Below are 24,551 nucleotides of genomic sequence, written 5' to 3'. Positions count from 1 at the left end.
AGTTTTAGATGCTGAGCCCCCCCTCTGTAAACACCAGACAGGAACAAACTGCATGGAATAGTTTCTGAAGGGTCTTTTTGGCCTTGACGAGACCATTTTCTGCACACAACACTGGATTAATCAGTCATTGAATCTGCCTGCTTTACGCACTTTTCATAGAAAACGGTGAATTGGAAGCCTTACAGTCATGAGTATCATGATACATAATATACATATTGTGTGCTTTTAATGGTGGGATTATGTCCAATTCTAAACTACAAACTCTCAGACTATGAACTGTTGTCAGGAGAGCAAATTAAAAACTGGATAAACTGAAAAAACAAAACAAAATAAAACTTGCATATGACGCTGGTATAATATTAATAACAAATTTTAGTGTCTTGTAGCTATACTTTAAAAAAAAACATTTGCATTTAAATGTTTATTCTGGTTCAATGCACTTCAATTGTAACCGATTTAGTGTAAAGGACTACTTCTTTTTAAATATTGATGCACTAAAATATTTTCTGTGGTAATTAGGAACACGCTCAAGGATTAGGTCTAATTTTGACTTGAGACTCAACCATTATGCATGTCAAAAAGAAACTAAAGACAACCTGTTGATTTTAGGAAATAAACAAGAAACTGAACCCAAGTAACAGGTTAAACTTCCAGACAGGGCATCTATGAATTTCATGATTTTTTTAGTAATTCATAGCTACTGAAAATTAATTGACTGCACACAAAGAGGCACCGAAATACTTTAGAGTCGAGCGTAACAAGAAATACGTATATTATAGGCATTTCCAAATCATAATTGTAAAACTCCCTGAAACTTCCAGGTTTTCCATAACCGTGGGAATCTGCAATGTGCGTAAACATTTGCACAACCCTGCTTTGTGCATTACAGGCAAAAGCGTGCAGAACAGCCCACACAAGAGGCTGTTTGATTTATTCATCTACTGCAATAAAAAAAAAGTACGACTCCACTGGTTCATCATTTCCATATATTATAATACAGATGCAGAATTGAAAGTTTATTCTTTAAACAGCCTAATATTTTACAAAGAAACGGATAACTGTCTGTAACTTTCAAACATGTCCTTAAAACAGGACACTGTTGATTGCATTTCCTCGAGTCCTACGTTGTTATCGACGTCCGTCAACATAGGGGGCAGCAAAGCGGGAGAGGAGAGAAGGGAAGAAAATGGAAAACACTAAAAGAATGAGGGGAGGAACGAATAAATTAAAAAAGGAAATTGTAATGGGATAATACATAATTTTTTTCCTCTGCACTCCTTTTATTCACACTTAAAGAAACATCAGTCGGGAGATGAGCATGATCATGAGCAGACGCTCCATCTCAGTGGAGCGACACGGTGAAATCGGTTGACTCCTCTCTCCTGCAGAAGCAAGGCTCTCTCTTCCTTTTCTCAAGGCATTGCTTTTTTGGTTCTTTTCGTGGCCGTGGGGCAGCGCTGTTATTGCAACTGTGGTTTCCTCTGGATTAGGGAGGAAGAAAAACTTGCTGCCCCGAATCTACTCCAAAGCAAAGAATTGAGGATAAAAAAAAAAAAAAACTGAAAAGAGGAAAAGGTTTGAGAGAGAGAATATAAGGGACGCTGTTCAGAAGGGAAACAAGTCAGTAGGGGGAGCTTGTATATATTACATTTGTAAATTTTTTTGCATTATAATAAATTAAAAACTATAGTGGATATTATATATATCAGTGGACATTATATATTTTTGCATTTTTGTAATGAGAATTTTAATAATTATTGGTCTCAATATAAACAAAAAACTATTTTTAAACAATATATATCTCAATATATATTTGCAATAGGTTGACTCCTCTCTCCTGCAGAAGCAAGGCTCTCTCTTCCTTTTCTCAAGGCATTGCTTTTTTGGTTCTTTTCGTGGCCGTGGGGCAGCGCTGTTATTGCAACTGTGGTTTCCTCTGGATTAGGGAGGAAGAAAAACTTGCTGCCCCGAATCTACTCCAAAGCAAAGAATTGAGGATAAAAAAAAAAAAAAACTGAAAAGAGGAAAAGGTTTGAGAGAGAGAATATAAGGGACGCTGTTCAGAAGGGAAACAAGTCAGTAGGGGGAGCTTGTTGATCAGCAGGCCTCAAATGTCTTCCACTGACTCAATCGCTCCCATGTTGAGTCTCTCAGAGGAGGCATTGACAGAAAAACCTGGTTTTTTTCACATTGTAATGCATCCGGACAATTTAGTATAGTGTTTTTTATTTCTGTTATTCTCATTAGATTCTTTAATGTAAAACACCAATAAAAAATATGGTAAACACGTGAAAAAAAAAAAAAAACTTGCATCAATAACTGCTATTTTAATACCAGTGAGATTCTGTTATAGTATTAGTAGTATTTTATTTCAATTAAAGTTTTTTTCATGTAAACATTTTTTTTTGTATGGTTTTTGCTTTAGTTTTAATTATAGTAACCCTGAGCGATAATTAAACTTTTATATGAAGTTTGTTAAAAATAAGAATTTTAATGAGAATTTTAGGGATTTACCAGTCAAAAATAAAGGTCAATCCAAATCTTACTTGTCTGTGTTTTGTATTAAACTCTACTTGCATTATTTTAGTCAAATCAAACGGTTTTGACAGTCAACATGATTAACTTATCTGTGGCTCAATAATTTTCTGTAAGGTTCCCCGGAACTTTCCTTCATAGGAATTTGAAACACTGAGTAATTTCTCTACAAATCATATCAAGTTTTAAAATGACAAAATTTAGGAATTACTTTCCCAACACTCACCTAGAAGGCTCGGGTCGGCTCGTACCATCTTCTGTTTCTTCTTCTTCTTGCCTGAGGTGACAGTCTCAAACCGCTGCTGCTGGTGCAGGACTGACTGTGACACTTGGCTCAATCCCCACACAGAGTCCTGAGACACAAACACAGGGAGTTCAGTGAAAATGACATTAATACACACGCACATGCATACTAGTGCATTGGCACACAAACGCACCTGCTGTTTTTGCTGCTGTCCCTGCTGAGGTTTTTGCTGGTTAGCGTTCTGTTTGGCACGGCGCTCCAGGAACTGCTTGGCAAAGTCCTTGGCCTGTGGAGTGTCGCCCAGGTAGGCTCTCACATATTCGTGTACCTCGTACGGCGAGTCCACTTCCTTCAGGAATGATGCAAAGGTGGGGACTGTGTGAAGAGGGAAAGACTGATGACTTTCAGAAACCTTTACATAACACTTTTTTCAAGAGGTTATGTATGATATATAATATTTGTGGGTGCAATTTATTTCTTCATTACCATGTTACCGGCCAAATTTCTGAACACTAAACCTATGTTGTTTTATTCATAGTATTATTCAAAAGACTACAACTAGATGTTTTCTGAAACAAGACCTTCTTAACGTTAGAAGCCACAGTCTATTGACTCCATCACATTAAAATAATCAAGATAAAAAAGCGATGAAACATCAGAGAGGGAAGTGGTTTGTGGGAAGAAGCTTGCGCGTTGTATGAAACACAGATGCCAATAAGCATGATAGTTGAGGTTGAGAAACGTGTGTGTGTCAGAAACTCACCATCGAGGTTATTAGCTGTGTTGAGAGTGTGTAGAATTTGTTCACACCACTGCATAAAGCCGTCCTGGTTCTTATTGGCTCCCTGGAACAGTTTCAGAAGCTTCTCTTCCTCTTCCACCTTTTTACTGGCTTTACCACTGCTGCTATTACTGTACATGACAGATTATTTTACAAAATACAGCATGGAAACGGCACAAAAAGCTTTTTGCTTTTTTTTTTTTTGCAAGAGGTTTTATTGCACTGTTTAGAGCAATTCCACCTTTTTACTGGCTTTACCACTGCTGCTATTACTGTACATGACAGATTATTTTACAAAATACAGCATGGACAAAAAGCTTTTTGCTTTTTTATTTTTTTTTTTTTGCAAGAGGTTTTATTGCACTGTTTAGAGCAATACAGACAATAATATGTGTAATGGTTCACCTGAGGTTAGCGTTGTCCTTGTTTTTCTGATTGTGGCTCTTTCGTGTGGCCTGAGGTGGGGTGGCCTCCTTTACTGCTTCATCCCAGAAGCCAATATTAGAGTTCTGAGCATCACCCCAGACACTGCTGCTGTCCATCATCCAGTTAGAGCCGACATTATTAACAGAACCCCACACTGATGAATTGAGGGCCTAGACAAGAGACAGAGAGGTCATGCAATCTATTGTACTACGACTAATGCACTCAGATCAGATATTTTCAAAGTTTTAAAATCAAACATAAGATTAAGAACATTAAGATCTGCACAGATTATTAGACTGAGGCACACGTTCAGCTGCAAAATAGGGTAAGTGCAAGTTTAAATACTCAAGACATTTTATTCAATACATGCATATGCATTAAAATTGCACTAAAATATCAGCACATACAAATTAGAGGTCAGTCCATATTGGATTTTGCTGAAACTATGATAATGTGTTTAAAGAAAGGCAATAAAATTATTATTGTGCCAATACTTGTAAAATCTTTATACTGAATTGAATGATTTCAGTCTTTCCTTCCGATGACAGGGTGGTCCAGAAATTGAACACCTAGACTTTTGTTATGCCATTTAAGATATTTAAAACTTAGGACCTTAAAATGACATTAAGAATTTCTAAGGACCTGTGGGAACACTGAATGTACTTCTGACACCCACTTCTGAGGGTACTATAACTATAGGCTGCTCAAAGGATGTGTAACTCACCACTCGGTTCTGTGTGCTTTTTTGCTGGGTAACGGTTGAGTTTTGCTGCTGCTGCTGTGGTTGTTGCTGCTGCTGCTCCTTCCGTTGTTTCATCTGCTGCGCTTCCTCTCTCTGGATTTCCAACAGAGACTTGGTGGCCGCTGGCTGCTTGGCCACGTTGCCCCAGCCTGAGAGCTTCGCCTGAGGTTGCTGCTGCTGGGCCCTCTGGAACTCCTGCAGCTGTCGTCTTTGCTGCAGGGACGAAGAACAAAGAAACGCACTAAGGACGAGATTTGTCATCTGCTAAGTGTTCTCATATCTCTATGAAATAGTTTTTGGCTCCTGCTTGGTCACATGGGATCCTGTTGTAATTTACAAGAGAAAGTGAATGCTGGGGAAGAAGAATCCCTGGCATACCTCTTCCAGTGTCTGTCGTTCTCTCTCCTCCTCCAGTTTCTGGATTTCAGCAAGCGACAGGGCATTTTGAGACTGTGAGAGGGTGCTTGCTGTGGTCGACTGCTGACCCCACTTAGAGGATGAAGGGAGCTGGGAACATACACATGAAAAACCAAAATACAATAACTGGGTCATTCAACAAACAAAAAGATGTTTTCAGGTAATGCACCAACAAAGTCACCATCATAAATCCCATTTTTTGTAAAATTAGCAGGCTTGTGATCAACTAAGCACAAAAAAGAAGGAAAGTCGGTTCTCTCTATTCATAATGACTATACAGTATAATAGTAATAATAATAACTATTATATTTATGAGAATTATATAAAATTAATCAATAATTATATTAAAATCAATCATTACATTTGCTATAATACTATTGCACAGTAAAAAAAAAAACAATTTAATAATCGCTGTAAATTAAACAATTTAATAACAATAGTAATAGTTATTTCTAATTATCTGCAGGATGTGCCACCTTCATCTGCGCGAGCTGCTGTTGTTGCTGCTGCTGCTGCAGTCGACGGAGTGCCTCCTGCTGTTGCTGCCGCTGCCTCTGTAACTCCTGCTGTCTCTGCGCCTCCTGCTCGTTCCTCTTCTGCTCCTCCTGCTGTTGCCTCTCCAGTGCAGCTGCCGCAGCCTCCTCTTCTATCCTCTTCTCTTCCTCAAGCCGCCTCTGAGCTTCCAGTTCTTCCTGTTTCCTCCGTTCCTCTTCCTGCTGGAAAATATTAAACAAAAAAAGATCAATAAGAGCACTAAACCATAACAAATGCTATTCCATGGGCCATACATTAGTGATTTTACATTGGTTTAGGGGTGTTCTTATTTCTGAAACAAAGCTCTTATTAAACATCCTCAATTGCTTGTAAAACCACTAAGACTGACAGAGTAACAATAGTAGGCACAGACGAAATTACTCATTGACGTCTTGTAAATATTTTCATATCCAATTTAAACTTTTTGTCTAAATAATCTTTGGTAATTGCCCAACAATTGTTTTGAACGTGGCTCAAACCGTTTTAAATCCATTTTATAGCAAATGTTAATGCGCAGGTCAGTCTTACATGCTTGCGGAGGAATTCTTCCCTTTGTCTCCTCTCTTCCTCTTCTCTTCTCTTTTCCTCCAGCCGACGGAGTGCCTCCTCTTTAGCTAACCTTTCCTCCTCCTCTTTCTTCCACCGCTGCGCCTCCTCCTGCTCCCGCTGCCTCTGGAGAGCCTCCTCCTAAAGAGACACAAATACTGCATTAATGCCACTGAGCATCAAAGAACCAGCCACTTATAATTCTGACTAGTAATGTGACTAGTTCAGCTGTGTAAATATCACATGAATGTGCCAATTACCTCTCTATGCAAGTACATTAAGAACAGTTTCCGCAACAAAAAGTGGAGCGAGTGCTTGTACGACAAACTTATGCCAAAACTATCATTCCTCTATATGGTACCAATCAACATAAAGCATTGTATGTGAGCCTCAAAGTGCATTGCACATTTTCTCTTCTCTCCTCACCTGTTTGCGCAGTGCCAGCTCTTCTTCCTCCAAACGTTTCCGCTCCTCCTCTTGTCTAGCATGCAGTGCCTCTTCCAGCCGCTTCCTCTCCTCCTCTTTCCTTTTTTCCCGAAGCTCTGCCTCTCGTCTCTCCATCTCAAGCTTTAGAGCAGAAGAGAAATTCCATTTAAAAATAAGGAAAAAAAAACACATTTACAAAATGCGATTTGGATCTGTGTTAATTAATACTATTACGATTTTTGTAAATATTTTGAATAATATTTTGAATTTGAGTTTTCATTTTTAGTAATTTTGAGTTTTTTTATAGTTCTAATTTTTGTTTTAGTTATTTTAGTACATCAAGTTAAACTAAATGAAAATAAATGTTGCCTTGGCACAAGTTTATAAATCTTATTTCAGTTAAATGTTTATGTCAAGTAAAGCCATAAAATGGCACTTGAATATCAAATCTTTCTTACCTTCAAAGCTTTGGCTTTCTCCATCTGCATCTGTTCAATGGAAGACGCTTGAGGCATGGAGTCTAGTGGCAGATCCCATACGCTACTTCCTTCCCAAGCTAAAAAGACACAAATCAAGGTTATACTTTGATTTTACAATTTAACCATTTGATAAATATGCCTTTAATTGGATAGTTCACCCAAAAATGAAAATAAACCCCATGATTTATTCACCCTCAAGCCATCCTAGTTGTATATGACTTTCTTCTTTCAGACGAATACAATCGGAGTTACATTAAAAAAATGTCCTGGCTCTTCCCAGCTTTATAATGGCAGTGAATGGGTGATGTTCAATAGTCCAATAGAAGTCCAATAACCTGCGCTAATCCATCAAGAAAAAGTGCCCCACATGGCTCCGGGGGCGGGGGGGTTAATAAAGGCCTTCTGAAGCGAATCTATGTGTTTTTGTAAGAAAAATATCCATATTTAAAACTTTATAAACCGTAATCGCTAGCTTCCGCTAACTGGTACGCGAGTACACAAGAGTGGCGTTCCAGCCGGATTAAGTAGGCATAGTGTAAGATCCGGTGAGAACATGCTAGTCTAGCGAGAACCAAGTTTTGTTTATAGGAGCACAGGAAAAACAGTCTCCTCTTGGCTTATATCGAAATCCTCTGACATTTTTCTTTACAAATCCTCATTTTGTACTTCCTAACTCGTGACTGGTGTTTTGTTTTGCTCCCTCCTGTTCAATTCCACATTCGTCACTTCTCATTGGAACTTGCTACAATGCTACGCCTAGTTGCCTACATCCTACGTCATCTGCTGGAACGCCATTCTACCATGAATGCACGTAGCGCACAAAGCTAGAGATTATCTAGCTATCTAGTTCTAAATATGGATATTTTTCTTACAAAAACACAGATTCGCTTCAGAAGGCCTTTATTAACCCCCCTCCCCATGGAGGCGTGTGGAGCACTTTATCAGGAAGGATTGGTGCAGTTTATTGGACTTTTATTGGATTATTGAACATCACCCATTCACCGCCATTAGAAAGCCTGGAAGATCCAGGACATTTTTAAATATAATTCCGATTGTATTTGTTTGAAAGAAGAAAGTCATATACACCTAGGATGGCTTGAGGGTGAGTAAATTATGGGGTAATTTTCATTTTTGGGTGAACTATCCCTTTAAAGGCAGTGTATTAAAAACATAAACATGAATTGTAGGCACCTGGCACAAATTCTGATCCTCAAGAAAATTTTTAGATGCCACTTCATTAGGGCTGCACGATCTAGTAAATTTATTTAAATATCACAAATCTTGATATGCATATTACAGCCGTTTGCAATAACTGAATTGACTTTAATACTTCAAAAGGTTACAAAAAGATGCATCTCTGATGACATATGCAGATGATCATCAAGCAGGCATGATGTTATCATAGAAAACTAGTCTGAGAAAATGAGTCAACCCAAAGCATCCACAGCTGCTGTCGACGATTTAGTGCCAAAAGAACATTATAAATGTTATCATAATGCATAATTTAACAAGTTGTACCAGATTTTTCTTCAATATCGTGCTGTCTCAAATACCTCATGGAATGAAAATTCACGATAGAACACAATATACTGAATCTTGACATGCATCGCATCTAACTCCGTAATCTAAGCTACAGATTCTGATATTTATCAGTAATGTGACAACTGCAGTTAATGTGGTTAAGAGTCTGCCAAGAACATAATTATAATTGAAAAGATAAAAAACAACGGCAAAAACACTATCCACTAGGGCTGAATGATATATCGAAATTATCAAAATATCGCAAATGTAAATATCTCGATATGCATACCGCAGCGGCATGCAATATCTGAATCATTTTAATAATAGGCTACTTCAATCAAAACGTTGCAAAAGGTCAAAGTTTTAGGTCGACGCACATAGCAGAGAATTGCTTGATGTTAAAAAGTTTTATCAAGTGCAATAAGTTGCAGAAAACAACTCTGCCGTCTCGTCTTGCTGTCTGACACACACCTGAAGCGCGCGCACAAGCCGCATCTCGGACAGCGTCTCCTCAGTTTTCTGTGCTCACTGCCGCCACACACGTGCAAAGCGCACGCAAGCACACACAGAGATACGTTTCCAACCCCGCGAACAGCGAGTTGATTCGTCTTTCACATCTCCTTGTCTTTAAACAGACACATACACACAGAAATGTCAAAATACCCGTCTCGACAATCATTCTCGTAAACGTAGTCAGTTATGGTTTAAATTACTGTAAACAGCTGAGAAAGAAATCGGATGTGTATTATACTGGATCCGTGCAGTCGGTCTTAAAGGGACAGCAGCCTATAAATACCTGCTGCACTAATGTTAATCAAACAACAAAACACAGCTTTAACAAAGATTAATCTACATTTAATTCATACAGTGAACACTATGCAGTGTTATTTAACACTTAATTACTACATTTCTGTACCTGAATACTACTGTTTATTTTATCTATGCTTGTAATTTGTGTATTTATTCTTTTTTTTTTTACTGACTGTTCACTTGCCTTTAATCATGTTTGAACTTTCTTAGACTATAGTTTTTGCTTTAGTATGTGAAGAAGTACTTAAAGTGTACTTTAAGTAATAAACGTAAAGCAAAGTTACACTGATATAAAATACGTTTTTTTTTTCACGTTGATGTTAAAATTAAATTTTCTGATTTGTGACAATTTTCAGAAGTTGTAGTGATGCTTTCTTATCCAAGAAAAAAATTAAAATTATATAACCAATATATGTTATTGGTTATATAATTTTAATAAAAAAAAAAATTAAAGTATAATTTTTATTGATTTTACACTCTTATGTCAATATCGTATCGCATATCAAATATCGCATTATTGAACAAGGTATCGCATATCGCATTTTTCTTCAATATCGCACAGGCCTACTATCCACTTTTCCAGTTAAAAGCAAAAACAGCTCTGACAAATGCCATGTTTCTGTTCTGCTTATGTGGCATCCATTCAGCTGAGTCAAATCACTTGTAACAGGGTTATACCACGAGACAAACATGAGTCATATCTAAATCTAAACAAGTGGTGTGCTACTGTAAGTGAGACTAGAAAACAAGCGCACCAGACATACAATACAAGCACTGCATGAAGACCAAAGCACTTTTTTCCATTTAAACCAAAAAACCATTTAAATCAACTCTGACTCAACTGCTGATGGTCTAGTTCAGGATTTCTAGGCAACATAACCTTTTCCACAGTATGAAGTAGGGATGCTCATATTAACCGTTAACTGAAAGTAAAAAAACTGACTGATTAATACTATCCCTTTTTAAGTATTTTTAAGTTAAATAAACCTACTTCTACTTAAGATGACAAAGTATTTTTCACAAATAAATAAATATTTATTAAAAATATAATTAAAAAGTAAGCAAGCACTGTAACCAACAGGGCACTCAGTATTTATTCTGGGAAGTTTGTGTGCATTGGGAATCATATTTTTTCATATAAAGCCAAGGTAACACTCATTTTACATACACCACACAGTGAAAATTACATGAATACGGCAGTGGGCAAATGCATAAAGCGCAGCATAATTTAAAATCATGAGTTTAAAGCTTGTCGATCGCGCATCTCCAGTGAAGCTGAACTCTCCACCTGTCCGCATTTAATTCACACGGACCGACCGTCACGCAGAGAACACGCGATCATGCAGGATACAAATGCACACTTCACAAGATCTCACAACTGGATTCGACTAAGTTTGCAAGGTTTGTGAAATTAAATGTTCATTAGTCATTCAAAGATTTGTATAAATTATATAAATGCGTATTTGCTGAGTGCTTACGGCAAACAAGAAAGTATTATAATGTTTGCCTTTCTATTACTAATAATATAAAAGCAATCGTTATAATACTTTTTGTATACATTTTAATTGCTTTGTTTAACCGTTCTATCTGAGTATTAGACAGACTTCTATCCGTATTAGACAGAACTGTTAACAACAGCGAACAAGAGGGAGAATGTGAGCACTGTGTGCTCAGGCGCTGCCGTTCTCAGCAGCGTCAAAATAAAAGTCTGTCGCGCCGTCAAAATAAAACGCATCGGCGATATTTAATTTTTTAAATTTAATATTTAAAAAATGCCAAATATCGGCCGATATACCGGTCGAACACTAGCTATAAACATTTGTTTACCCACGGGGAAAAATCAATCCAGGGCATCAGTTTAAAAGCAGCCCGATTCCATGGAAAAACGCAGACTTTGCAACCCTGCATCCAACATGAGCTTGACTGATCACGGGTCGAGAGTAGGATAGATGACTGACAGACCATGCTGGAGTATTTGCCGCTCAGCAGATCCTGAACTCACTGACAAATATCTGATCTTGTAAGATTAGATGTGCTCCTTTACACAGAGTGTGCGTGAACACAAAATTGAAAGTGAAAGTGAACAACGAGCACGCATTCAAAAGCGATCTCAATACCCGCATATTGATAGCGTGAAAATTATAAACAATATAATGTTTGCGGTAGCGGCCACAAAAATCGTGGGACCAGAACACACACACGTTTCGGGAGCAGATGGTAAAGGTCAGAAATTCAGCAGGAGTGGCACAGAGCTCTACTCCAGACTATCCGCACAGCACATTGACATTTTAGGCTACTTTTTTTTCAATAAAAACTAGACACATTGTGCACTGAGGTAAGCCTGCTATTTATTTTTATGTCCGACAAAAAAAAGACTCTGTCGGTTCTTTAAGGTGCATAGAAGGATTCAGTGTGTTTTCGTTTTGTCATCTTAATGTTAATTATTTAATTTAAAAATATTTAGTGTAGGCCTATTTATTTTATTCTTTTTATTTGTATTTTATTCTGTTCTCAGAAGCGCTGCAGGTGCGTGATAATTTGACGATGTTTAAATCCAGGTTCTGTTGTTGCTCTGTATGCTGCTGAAGGTGCATAGAAGGATTCAGTGTGTTTTCGTTTTGTCATCTTAATGTTAATTATTTAATTTAAAAATATTTAGTGTAGGCCTATTTATTTTATTCTTTTTATTTGTTATTTTATTCTGTTCTCAGAAGCGCTGCAGGTGCGTGATAATTTGACGATGCTTAAATCCAGGTTCTGTTGTTGCCCTGTATGCTGCTGTTTGCACGTTAACATTTTTTTTGGGTCACAGACACTCATCCATTCTATTTTTATTTAATAATAATTTATTATTAGGGGGATGAGTGACCAGTTCACTCATTCTAAACAGTTGATGGTACCATTGACTTTCATAGTATTTTTTCCCCATACCATGGAAGTCAATGGTTACCGTCAACTGTTTGGTTACCAATCTGCTTTTTAGAAATATCTGGTTTGGAACAACTTGAGGGTGTGTAAATGACAATTTTAAATTTTGGGTGAACTATCCTTTATTCTACAGTAGGAAAAAAATTAATTTCCAGTTCTAAATGTTCAGACGTACTGCTGGGAGTAGAGGGCTGCATGTTTGGAAAACAGGATGCCTCAGTGGAGGGGTTCTGCATTTCCCAAACAGATCCCGAGTCTGGAACTGACATGGAGCGTGTGACAGGAGGTAAGAGGCTCTGTTGCAGCTCTGGCGTTCTGCAGGGGCACACAAATGAAACCATAAGATTGTGTAACAGAAGCTCAACCGCAATACCAGTGCAATGTAACACACCACCCACGCTTTGCTGTATTAATATAATAAATTTGCTCTGATGAGTGATTGTGACAGGAAAACTGAAAACAAAGTAATTTAATCGCACCTGATCTTAAGTGCCTGATGGAGGAGGAGATTGAGCTGCTGCTGTTGTGGAGGAGGTGCAGAGCTTAAAACTTTCTGCTGAGCCAGAGCATACTGTTGCCTACAGGAAAATAAAAGGTGTCTTAGCAACTTTCATTTTGTTCTGAGTTAAATAAACTAATGTAATAAAAAATTCACGCATTTGCACTTTTTTACGAAATTAGAACATATTCAGCAAGGATGCATTAAATTGATCAAAAGTGACAATGAAGACTTGTATAATGTTACAAAAGATTTCCATTTCATATAAATGCTGTTCTCTTAAAAATTCTATTAATCAAAAATCATGAAAATTAATAAGGGTTTCCACAACAATATTAAGCAGGACAACTGTTTTTAACATGGATAATAAGACTAGTTTTTTTCAGCACCAAATGAAAGAAAGGCTTCTAAAATTCCTATAACTGTACTGTATATTTAAAGGTGAAGTGTGAATTTCTGTGTTATTAGAAATTATCACACTAAATGTAATCACAATCTACTTAGGCAGCCGAACTGGGCTGAAAATAACATTGGTTCAACAAATGGTGCAAGTTCAGGGTAGAACAATGGAAGACGGAAGAGTGAAATGGGGTTTTTGAACACATTATTTTTTTGCTGTTCTTTCTGGCGATTCTGTTAGCACTGCAAAAATTAAACACTTCACTGTCTGTCATCATACCTGAGTAAGTACTGATATTGCAGCTGCTGTAGCTGATACATATTTAGAACATTAATCTCCTGTTGTCTCTTCATCCTCTCTTGATCTTCATCTCCCTATATAAAAAACAAAACACAAACAAATCAAAACTTTCAGGATGCTGAAAAACTGGGGAAGAAGTCCTGGATCTGGCATTTCACAGAGATACATGAGAGTCTTATTACCAGTATGGGAGGTAGTGTGGGGCCGGGTGTAAAGGGCACTCGCCCCCACAACTTCATCATCTCTCCCAGGGGCTGGAACATCTCATCACAGCCTCGCTTTACCTGCAAGGTCATGGTGAAATAGCCTGCCTGAAACCACTCAGACATCTCCTGGTTATTAAATGGTCCTGTGAAAAGACAGACAGACTGGGGTCACTGAATGTGGCTATTTAGAGCAGCACAGTAACATTCTGATTCTTTGAGGGTTAGAGAGGCTTCATCGCAGGCAAGAGGTAAAAGCTATATGCGCTTTGGCTTGTATTTTAAGACATGCATCTTACAAAAGCTTTTCAAAGATTTAGTCTGGCACTCAGTAATTTTGTACATGGGAACTTTGACAAAGTAATCAATTTGCCGAAAATTCAAATGTTTAAAACTTTAGAAAACATTTAAGTTGTTTTTTTTTTTTTACAATGTTGCATCATGAATAAAAATAAGCTCTTTTTAAGCTTATGCTTTTATACAAATTTAATGGAAATTATGCTTTGATAAAAACATTTAAAATGGAAAAAACTGTCTAGTAAATGCTCACTTCAAACCATAAGCTTTTTAAAAAAAAAAAAAGTTGTATCCCTTGTTACATGTACTTCCTGTCTTATTAATGTTAGTTCAAAAAAAAGTACACTACAAATTTAAAATGTTGGGGTCAGTAAATTTTTTTTTAAAGAAATTAATACTTTTAGCAAGAAATTAAAGACTTCAATGTTACAAAAGATTTCTATTTCAAATAAATGCCGTTCTTTTGAACTTTCTATTCATCAAAGAATCCTTAAAAAATGTATCCAGTTTCAACAAAAATTGTTAAGCAGCACAACTGTTTTCAACTGTGTTAAGAAATGTTTCTTGAGCACCAAATCAGCATATTAGAATGATTTCTGGAGGATTATGAAGACTGGAGTAATGGCTACTGAAAATTTTGCTTTGTCATCACAGGATTAAATTACATTTTAAAATATATTTAATAAGGAAATAGTTCTTTTAAATTGTAATGATATTTCACAATATTTCTGTTTAACAATATTTTTGATCAACTAAATACAGCCTTGGCGAGTATGAGCGACTTCTTTCCAAAACATAAAAAAAAAATCCTTACCGCCCCTTAACTTTTCACTGGTAGTGTACTTAATCTGGCCAATGTTTTTGCTGGAAAACAGCTTTCAAAATGCAGGGCTAAAATTAGTTTGGATACTGAATTTTCTACCTTGGATTTCTCCCTGCGGATCTTTGTAAAACCATTTGAATGCAGCCTCATGGGTAATGGTAACAGCTGTGGGTTTGCGACCAATCTTAGTTGCCAAACGCTCATCGTCCACACCGCCATCCTGCAGGTATGCCACCATTTTCTCGGCTTCCTGTTCCATTAAGGAGAAAGAGGATGTGAACTTCTATTGTTGAAACATTCAATCTTCACAGCAGTATTATAACGCAGCTGATAGACTTTAAAATTGTTCTGTTGTGCATTTAACTTTTTTTTTTTACTTCTAATTTGGGCACCAGGTTAATATTCAGATGCAAGCACTGCTATACAGTAAACAGCCATTCAAACCTGCTCAAAGTGCTTGAGTCCCTCATCCTCATCCATGTCAGAGGGTAGGGCAGAGGGCCGGCTGATAGAGCCCACAATGCCCATGAAGTGGGGGAGAACAGGAGCCACAGCCACTGGCATCTCCAAAGGCTTTACCTGCTGGGTTTGAGTGGGTACCGACTGAATGGGGAGCATTGAAGGTGTCGGGACCGGAAGATCTGGAAGCAGAAGCAGGTTTAACTAGGGATTCCTCAACTGAATGCTACAGAACTTTATTTCCCAAAATATCCTCATAATAAAGAATTTGCATAAGTAAATATTTATTTATGCGATCATTACCTGGGAGTGTGTTTGTGACATGTGGTATGGAAATAGCCTCCACAATGCTGTTTGGTAGGGTTGTGTGTAGTGGTGCTTTACTGAGTTCAGGCCTGAGTTCTGTTACTGTCGTTCTCTCCAATGGTCTCTCACTTTCTACAGCTGGTTCTGGGTGCACAGATGGAAGGGGAGGGGGGATCACAGCCTTGGGAGGCGTTACCACTGCTGGAAAAGGTTCAGCAACTGGCGATGGCTCTTCCGATTTACTGCCTTCTGTAAACCAGAAAATAACATTTGATTAAAATGATGACAATTATAGTCAATTGTTAAAGTAATGTTGAAATGTTACCTGAAAATGTACAAGATTGAAGACTTAAAAATGGGAAAAAAATTACAGTACCATTCAAAAGTTTAGGGTCTGTAAGATTTTTAAAAAGTAAAAGAAATTAATACTTTTAATCCGCAAGAATGGAATAAATTAATCAAAAGTGACTGTAAAGTCTTAAAAAAATAATAATTTAATAGCACCTTTCGACTGTGATAATAATAGGAAATGTTTCTTGAGCAGCAAATCAGCATATTAGAATGATTTCTTAAGGGTCATGTCACCGAAGACTGGAGTAATGATACTGAAAATTCAGATTTTCCACCAAAGGAATATATTACATTTAAAAGTATGTTCAAATAGAAAACAGTTGTTTTAACTTGTAATAATATTTCACAATATTACTGTTTTTACTGTTTTTGCATAAGAGACTACTTCTACCCCAATGAGACTGCCTTCTCACCTTCATTTCGGTCACTCTCACGTCTACTACTTTCTGTGTCAGTATCTTTGGTTTGTTCTGATTCACTGTCATCCTTTTCTGTGCATTCTTCATTCTCCTCCAGTGGCCGGAAGTCCAGCTCTGCCTCTTCCAGGATCGGCTCCTTAGGAGCTTTCTAAATGAGCAATGAGGAAAATTCACTCATCAAAAACACATTAATCTAGAAACACATCCTTATTTACTACTCAATAATATAAAATAAAAGATCAAAGTTCAAGAACTCACTTCCAACACCCTCACCTTGAGTGAGAGGAAGGCCCCAGAGGAGTCAAATGTCCCTGTCTCCTCCTCTGCATCTTCCAGACACCATTCTGGCAAACTGTCTCTCTCCTCTTCTAAGCTCCCGCTGCCTGACCGAGGCCTATGGTAACCACCATCTTCACCCCTCGAGTCGAAAGGGAAGCGCCGACGTTGATCCGGGTGTTCCCGCCACCCAGCTGATCGTGGGCCATCTGCAAATGAGGAATTAGTTTGGATCACAACATATTCAAATTAGGTATACAAAGTTCCTGAGGAACAAAAAGGGCGTACAACACACCTGGACTCGGAGGACACCATCGTTCATTATCCCGACGAGAACCCGCAATCCTCCAGCCCCCATCATCATCCTCTCCATTCTGCTCATCTCGAGACATGCGCCAGTTGTCACTCTCTGAGCGAATTAACTCGTTCTTTCGAGCGGTCCCTGCACCAGCATCCTCATAGTTTGGCCGTACTTTTAGGAAGAAAAAAAGTCCATGAAAAAAAAAAACAAGATCAAGTAGTACATGTTGAGTGTTTGACAAATTTATGACTGACTCAAAGCTCAGGAAGAATGCCATGCATCTATAAAACACTACTGTTGAAATGTTTGGGCTCAGTACAGTTTTTTAATGTTTTAGAAAGAAAATTCTTATGCTCACTAAATCTGCATTTATTTGATCAAAAATACAGTAAAAATTTTACTGAAATTATTCTAATATTTTAAAATGTAATTTATTCCTGTGATGGCAAAGCTGAGTTTTCAGCAGCCATTATTCCTCCTCCAGTGTCACTTAACCCCTTAAAATAATTCTAATACGCTTATTAGTCGCTCAAGAAACATTCTGCATCATTATCAAAGTTGAAAACAGTTGAGCTGTTTAATATATTCGTGGAAACAGTCATACATTTTTTTGATGAATAGAAAGCACAAAGAACAGCATTTATTTAAAACAGAAATATTTTGTAACAAAGCCTTTACTTGACATTTTTGATCAATTTAATGCATAATTGCTGAATAAAAGTATTAATTTCTTTAACTTCCTAACTTTCAGACCTCAAGCTTTTAAACGGTAATGTACATTTTATAGGTCTGTTAGCAAAGAGAACCACTTACTGTGATTGAGTGGAAAATGGGCTGGTGCTCCATCTATGGACAAAGAGATTCAATTGGTTCAGTGCCGACATAAAATGTGATGCATTACATCATGTGTCACACTTTGTTGGGAGTCATCTGACACTTTTTAATCCCACAACCCATAAATGCAAACTATGCATGTAGAAAGTGCTTAAGGGTGCTCTGATCGGGATTTTTTGGGCTGATCTTCGATCACAGGAAGCCGTATCTGCCGATACCGATCGCCAGGGGCAGACTGGCCATCTGGACGTTCTGGAGAAGTCCAGAAAGGCCGTCCGTTTGATGGCCGTCGGCCTGGCTGGTTCATCATCAAAGAAAAAGTGTCAAATTAAATGACGTTGATGACCGACAAAAGGGGGCACTAATGCAATCTATTTTTGCTTATAATAAACCGAAACTGACGCGAAAAAGAGAGGGCTCGTGATGGCAAGCAAAAAACGTGAAGATAAAGGTGTTTGGGAGAAGCTAAAAGAAAAAAAAAGCGAACAGTTACACCAGGTGACCTTTGCCTGCCTCTCTCGCTAGTCCGAGCGACCACTGCTATTTATCACTCTGCATTGTCTGACATGAATATTCCATTCATTCATAGAGACAGCAGCGATTCTACAATGGGTTACACTTGAGAGATATTGAGCTAGAAAAAAGTAAATGAAGTAGCCTATAAGGTGATTGGCTCTGATTAACATGACACATACACACACACACACACACACACACACACACACACACACACACACACACACAGAGAGAGAGAGAAATTAATACTCAAATTGAAGAATTCTGTAGTTTCAGGTCTCTAGATTGTTTATTATTGTCATATACATTTTTGCTTTCTGCTCTTTTTATGTAGATTAAGTATTTAAGTTCATATAATAATATATTTATTTCAATACACTGCTGAAAATAACCCAACAACAATAGAAACCATCAATAGAATTTGTAATGGTTTTACTGGTTATAATGTAAATTGTATTGATTTTAATGGAAATTGTAATGGACCCTATTGGTCTCTACTGGTAATTGGTTGCCTATTATTGTTGTTAAATATTATTATTGTTAAAACCACTAAATCCTAATGGAACATGTCCCAAAACACACTACAGGAAGCCATTATTTAATGGTTTTAATTTTTCCAAGTTGATGGTTTGTAATGTTTGTAATGGCATTTGTTGTGGAAACCATTAGAATTTCTGTGATGGTTTCTATTGTTTTTTTCAGCAGGGTCACCATGGGTTTTGTGATGTTATTTGCCATAAATGCAATACATTGATTGCTGTAATATTGTGAGATAGTAGCGGTAGTTTGTAGGAGAAAATCCAGGGCCGTTTTTTACTCCCAGTCCGTCCCTGCCGATATTTTTGAAGCCTTCTTTTTATCATGTAGAATTATTTATAGTGATGCTCCAGTCAGGATTTTTACAGACATACATTCAGGGCAAAAACAAAATTTTTTTACATTCTTCATGTTTGATCATGCAGTGCATTTTTGTTTTTATAATGGGGCAATTGTTGCACAATAGCTTACACACAACACAAGCCTGATTTTGTGAGTTGTACGTAAAGCAGCCTCACGCCAGGTTCAACAACAAATGTTGTTACTGAAAATGCTTTTTGAGCATTGTGATTCTCTTTTTACGCAGTACAGTAATACAATCTTGCATAGACGTGTTTAAACGCAATAAATATAAGCAAGAGTATGAGTGAACCTGGCGTTATGTGTGTGCGCTTTGAGTGTGCCTGAGTGCACCGTCTCTAGGAGAATGCGCAATTGTGAGTTGTACGTAAAGCAGCCTCACGCCAGGTTCAACAACAAATGTTGTTACTGAAAATGCTTTTTGAGCATTGTGATTCTCTTTTTACGCAGTACAGTAATACAATCTTGCATAGACGTGTTTAAACGCAATAAATATAAGCAAGAGTATGTGTGAACCTGGCATTATGTGTGCGCGCTTTGAGTGTGCATGAACGCACCGTCTCTAGGAGAGCGCGCAAGTGCTGAATGGTTTAAACACTGGCAAGAATTAAAAAGAAATGCAAATTATAAACTTTAGAGACGATGCAACACTGCCTCGATTGTGCAAGTGACATTTCCTGTGTCAACTGTGTACTCACGCTGTTTGTGAAATTACGTCTCACATGAGGTTTTCAAATTACTTTGTAAGTTATTTAATGAAGAAATATGAATTGTACCTCACCTTCAGGATTATAATTATTTTACCCATGCAGGACAGAGATTGAAACCGTGCCACTGCATGTCATGGCAAACTTCTCACGGTAGGGCCGTCGTCAGCTTGAGATCGGTTTATGAGTTCGGCCTTTATAGAGACCGCCGCTCAAACTTCCCAAAGCGATTATTGGCCGATAGCGATCGGTAGTAGGGGTGGGCGATGTGACCAAAATCTTATTTCACGGTGTATTTTTTTTTTCACGATAACGATATATACCCCGATATATCTATTTTTATTTTATTTCTGTTATTAAAGTTAAGAAAAATAAGCAAATTACAAGCACGACAGAACAAATAAATATGAAATAAATTTATTTAGCTACAGTACGCTAGGTTTATTTGTAGGAAGAAATATTACAGAAATTGAATAAAGTGTATAAATAAAACACTGCATAGTCTTCAGTGTATAAATCAAACATTAACATTAATGATAGACAGCAGCAGGTAAATAAGGCTGCTGTCCCTTTAAGACCAATCCAATATACTGAAACCACACGACAGGCATTATGACATAACTGTGTGCGTATTGGACCATTCGAGCACAATAACACAGGAAAGAGATCTGTTTTCACGATCGCATAATGTCTAAAAGGGGCTTCGGCCGTGTGTCAGTCAGCGCGAGCAGCGGATTGAGCTTTTTTTCACTGCTTATTGCACTTAACTTTATTAAACATCATGCACGTCCCCAAATTCACGATCGCATGCTGAGAGAGGCGCTTTCTAGGTGTGTGCTTCGTGTGTGTCAGTCAGTGCGAATACCGCATTGAGTTCTTTTTCACTGCTTACTGCACTTAACCTGATCAAGTGATCAAGTGCGTCACTCTTTATTAAAACACTGCATAGTCTTCAGTGTATAAATCAAACATTAACATTAATGATAGACAGCAGCAGGTAAATAAGGCTGCTGTCCCTTTAAGACCAATCCAATATACTGAAACCACACGACAGGCATTATGACATAACTGTGTGCGTATTGGACCATTCGAGCACAATAACACAGGAAAGAGATCTGTTTTCACGATCGCATAATGTCTAAAAGGGGCTTCGGCCGTGTGTCAGTCAGCGCGAGCAGCGGATTGAGCTTTTTTTCACTGCTATATACCATCATACCACCCAGTCCTAATCGGTAGCCGATCAATCAGAGCACCATGCGTCACTCTTTATTTTCTCATTCATGCATGTTTCCTTATCACTCCAAGGTGTATATAACCTTTAAGCAGTATGCTACACAGATATATTTACATGCCGCGGAATACACAATATAGCAAAATCTCTAACAATAGACACTTTATTCTGCGGTAACGATATATACCATCATACCACCCAGTCCTAATCGGTAGCCGATCAATCAGAGCACCCCTAAAAGTTCTCATCATTTTTTTCATGCAATCTCTTAATCACAGGGAGCTGTATATGGCCCATTCCAAATACATGGTGACATGACAAAAACAGAGAGGCATCTGATCCCCCTTTCACTTATGTCTTAAAAATCTTGCTTACTAACCTGGATCTTTTCGACCTGGCTTTTCAAACCTTCTGTCTCCCCTGGGCAGGACAGAGAAAAATGTGTTATGTTAGCCCCAACCAAATGTACAAACAACAGAAAAGTAATACACTTAATTTGTTGCTTCCCACTGTTTATTTTACATCAATATCTAGACTATTATAAACATTTTATCACAATATAATGAAAATAAAATCCAAGAACAAACTAGTGTGATGTCATCTCAAACAAAATCAAAGGTTTGCTTGGAGTTCATTTTGAGATCCCGAAAACCGCCTGTCGAAGCAAACGTCTCTGCTTCTTTGACATGGAAATCTTCTCCAGTTAATTTTTATTCTGTTCAGTCTGTTGAGGTCATACATGAGTTAAACATGAACACTGGAGAGCTGCTTTATAGCAGAAATTGACATAATTCGAATCGAAAATTACACGGATACTTTTTTCACGTTTAATACTGCAAAGCTGCTTTAAAGCAATTTATTGCATAAAGTGCCATATAAATAAATGTGACATGACTTGACTGGAGTGCTGAATTGCAGAGCTCATGCAAACATATCCACATCTCTATGATCGGATGCTTTCTTTACTGCTGTTTTCTCATCGCTGTCTTTTTTGTAGTGAGTTTATTTTGTTACTGAGAGGACAGGCTGCATCAAGACATTCACTGACAGTATACCACTGCAAAGGTATTTAAAATTATTTACCCATAAGCATAGAACTAAAAAATAACTTGGCCATGAGTATACCGGGACCATTTAAGCCTTTTCACACTGAACGCAAAAATTTGGCGTGAATGTTTGGCGCAATTACAATTTTGAATTGAAACAACAGATCCCAATGGGGCTATTCACACCAGGCGCGATCATTCGCGCTGCGAAAAAACAAGGATTTTTTTTCTGTCCTGTTTGTCGATTTTTCCCATCGCGCTTAGATTTGAGCTTAGATCACATGCCCGTATGTATTTTTATAAACAATTATGGATGTTTATGACAAATGATAAGCAGGTGTAGCGCTCAATCCATTATGAAATATACAAAGAGTGCATGACTGCCTATTATAGAACTGAAATCCACTTTAGGTCACAATCGGAAGTTATTACAAGCACTCGATGATAGTTTAAAGTGGATTTTAAGCAAAAACATTAATAATCATATACATTTTCAAGTGTAGCTTGATGCCAATTGTACCTTTAATTATATTTTAAGATGTATTCTTGTAAGCATTATAGTTTGTTTCTCTGGTGTAGAACCAAACTTTATTTTTTTATTTTATGCTGTTGAGCAGCAGATGATGTTAAATCCATATACGAAATACGTATCTGAGGAAAAATGCATTGTTGTTCAGCACCACCTAGCGTGCAGGGGTCAATTAGCAGAAGGCGATTAATCGTTTCACGCTCTGTGTGAAAGCACCTTTCGTCAACGATTCGTCTCGCTTTTTGGTATCGCGCTCAGTGTGAAATGGCCTTTAGTCTGCATGTTACCTACCAACATACCTCATGCCGTAGATTCGCAATTGCTTACAGAAAGTTTGTGCTGCAGGTGCAATTCATTTTGAATACCTCTCCTCCCAACTCTGGGAGCGATGCATCTCTCTCCCTCCATGGCCAAAACCTCCCTCCACATCATCAAAACTTCTTTGGTAAAACCCTCCATCTCCTCTGCCCCTCCCTGTCATGCAAACAAAAAAAGAGCTCATGAGCACATGCACTAGTCTAACCTTTGCTCACCTTAATTCTGCATGACAAATTTGGTGTGTACAGAGACGACAACTACATAGGAAGGAAATGTTACACAAGGTGACAAAAGTCTGCACTCTGCTCTGGTTTAACAGAAAGTGCAGTATTTCCGCTGTTAGAAATGTATTAAGCTACTGCACTTCTTTTGGGCAGGAAAAAAGGAAAGTCTGTGGTTACAACGCAGCTAACCTCGCCCCCGTGAAGAACTTCGCCCTCTGGGTGCCCCTGCCACCGTCCCTCCACCCCTTCCTGTCAGACGGAGTACTGCTGCACTGTTTATAGACATAGAGAAATTTCTCTGTGGAGACAGACACACATGCAGAGCAATGTAAGGGCCAATACATACATAGGTGCAAACTCAGCAATGGATTGCGTGAGAGCAAGACTGCAAGTGGGCGTATATTCCTTTTCCGTTTCGACCACAGCATAAGCCACTACTTGAATACGCAAGCACAGCTTTTCATTGAAATTTAACCCAACTTCAGTTTCATAGAGAAGAGAGAGCTACTAAAGAAAGCACCTCTTTGACATTTCTAATTCATGTGCAAGTCTTCAGAGTAAACAGGTCAAATTCTCACCTGTTCCTCCTCTGTAAATGGGACTAATGCCAATGGTGGCAGGGGCTCCTCTTGTAAAATAGGTAGAAATTCCTTATCATGAAGATCTACCGGAATCTAAAGAGGGAAAAAAGTTTGGAAGCATTTAAAACTGAATATGCAGTGTTTCCCACAGGATTTTGTGAGAGGTGAACCTTGGTCTTTCTAGGAATATTTCGAACATTTCAAAGGGGTTAAAAAAATACATTATTTTCCACATACTGTACACTATTGTTTCTCCTCTGAAACGCGTCAATTTTTACAAAGCTCATCAGTCTGAAAAGCAAGGTGTGCTCTGATTGCAGATTATAATGACTTATACTGTCTTTTTACGCGTTGCATTGCATCGCGCCGCGTAAACATAAAACCAATTCTGCATTTGTAATCGGAGAAATTACAACCAACAAGTGCTACTCTACACTGCTCAAAACTCGCGTTTGAATCGTCAGTGGCAAATTCTTTAACTATAAATAAGTACTTACAGTCTGTGAGTCAGAACAGCCGGCATTGTAGTCTACTCTACCAGGATCAGGAAACAGTCCTCCATAAAAAGCGCTGGACACATCGGAATATTTGGGTTGAACTGTTCTGGAACAGTGTTGTAAATACAACTTAATCACTGATTTCTAG

At 37.9% G+C, this 24,551-nt stretch overlaps 1 protein-coding gene and 1 long non-coding RNA gene across 4 annotated transcripts in view; one reads left to right on the top strand and one right to left on the bottom strand.

Moving 5' to 3' along the window:
- The first annotated feature begins 400 nt into the window (after positions 1-400).
- Positions 401-2,012, top strand: LOC107679399 (uncharacterized). Its single transcript, XR_001633054.1, has 2 exons — positions 401-1,367; positions 1,823-2,012. It is a non-coding gene; the product is annotated as an uncharacterized LOC107679399 (long non-coding RNA).
- Positions 2,013-2,087: 75 nt separating this feature from the next.
- LOC107679395 (PERQ amino acid-rich with GYF domain-containing protein 2-like) overlaps positions 2,088-24,551 on the bottom strand; it is a 58,729-nt gene continuing 36,265 nt past the window's right edge. For 2 of the 3 annotated variants that reach the window (XM_016474912.1, XM_016474913.1), the window contains exons 4-29: positions 23,904-23,999; positions 23,515-23,623; positions 23,149-23,257; positions 21,588-21,628; positions 17,837-17,869; positions 17,018-17,194; positions 16,705-16,931; positions 16,441-16,594; positions 15,674-15,925; positions 15,356-15,552; positions 15,011-15,161; positions 13,771-13,937; positions 13,568-13,662; positions 12,869-12,967; positions 12,565-12,704; positions 7,110-7,207; positions 6,652-6,792; positions 6,208-6,366; positions 5,622-5,861; positions 5,107-5,235; positions 4,711-4,941; positions 3,966-4,156; positions 3,543-3,691; positions 2,973-3,154; positions 2,762-2,888; positions 2,088-2,175 (exon numbers count right to left, since the gene is read on the bottom strand). In XM_016474912.1, the coding sequence (XP_016330398.1) occupies positions 2,108-2,175; positions 2,762-2,888; positions 2,973-3,154; positions 3,543-3,691; positions 3,966-4,156; positions 4,711-4,941; positions 5,107-5,235; positions 5,622-5,861; positions 6,208-6,366; positions 6,652-6,792; positions 7,110-7,207; positions 12,565-12,704; positions 12,869-12,967; positions 13,568-13,662; positions 13,771-13,937; positions 15,011-15,161; positions 15,356-15,552; positions 15,674-15,925; positions 16,441-16,594; positions 16,705-16,931; positions 17,018-17,194; positions 17,837-17,869; positions 21,588-21,628; positions 23,149-23,257; positions 23,515-23,623; positions 23,904-23,999 (3,762 nt within the window). In that variant the 3' untranslated portion in view covers positions 2,088-2,107. The remainder of the gene's footprint in view (positions 2,176-2,761; positions 2,889-2,972; positions 3,155-3,542; positions 3,692-3,965; positions 4,157-4,710; positions 4,942-5,106; positions 5,236-5,621; positions 5,862-6,207; positions 6,367-6,651; positions 6,793-7,109; positions 7,208-12,564; positions 12,705-12,868; positions 12,968-13,567; positions 13,663-13,770; positions 13,938-15,010; positions 15,162-15,355; positions 15,553-15,673; positions 15,926-16,440; positions 16,595-16,704; positions 16,932-17,017; positions 17,195-17,836; positions 17,870-21,587; positions 21,629-23,148; positions 23,258-23,514; positions 23,624-23,903; positions 24,000-24,551) is intronic. The other variant, XM_016474914.1, reaches the window with a different exon arrangement.

This window comes from Sinocyclocheilus anshuiensis, unplaced genomic scaffold (genome assembly GCF_001515605.1).
Source record: "Sinocyclocheilus anshuiensis isolate Anshui unplaced genomic scaffold, SAMN03320099.WGS_v1.1 scaffold2206, whole genome shotgun sequence".
NCBI classification, from domain to species: Eukaryota; Metazoa; Chordata; class Actinopteri; order Cypriniformes; family Cyprinidae; genus Sinocyclocheilus; species Sinocyclocheilus anshuiensis.
The sequence above is the reverse complement of the archived record's forward strand: the minus strand, read 5'-3'. Positions and strand labels throughout refer to the sequence as shown.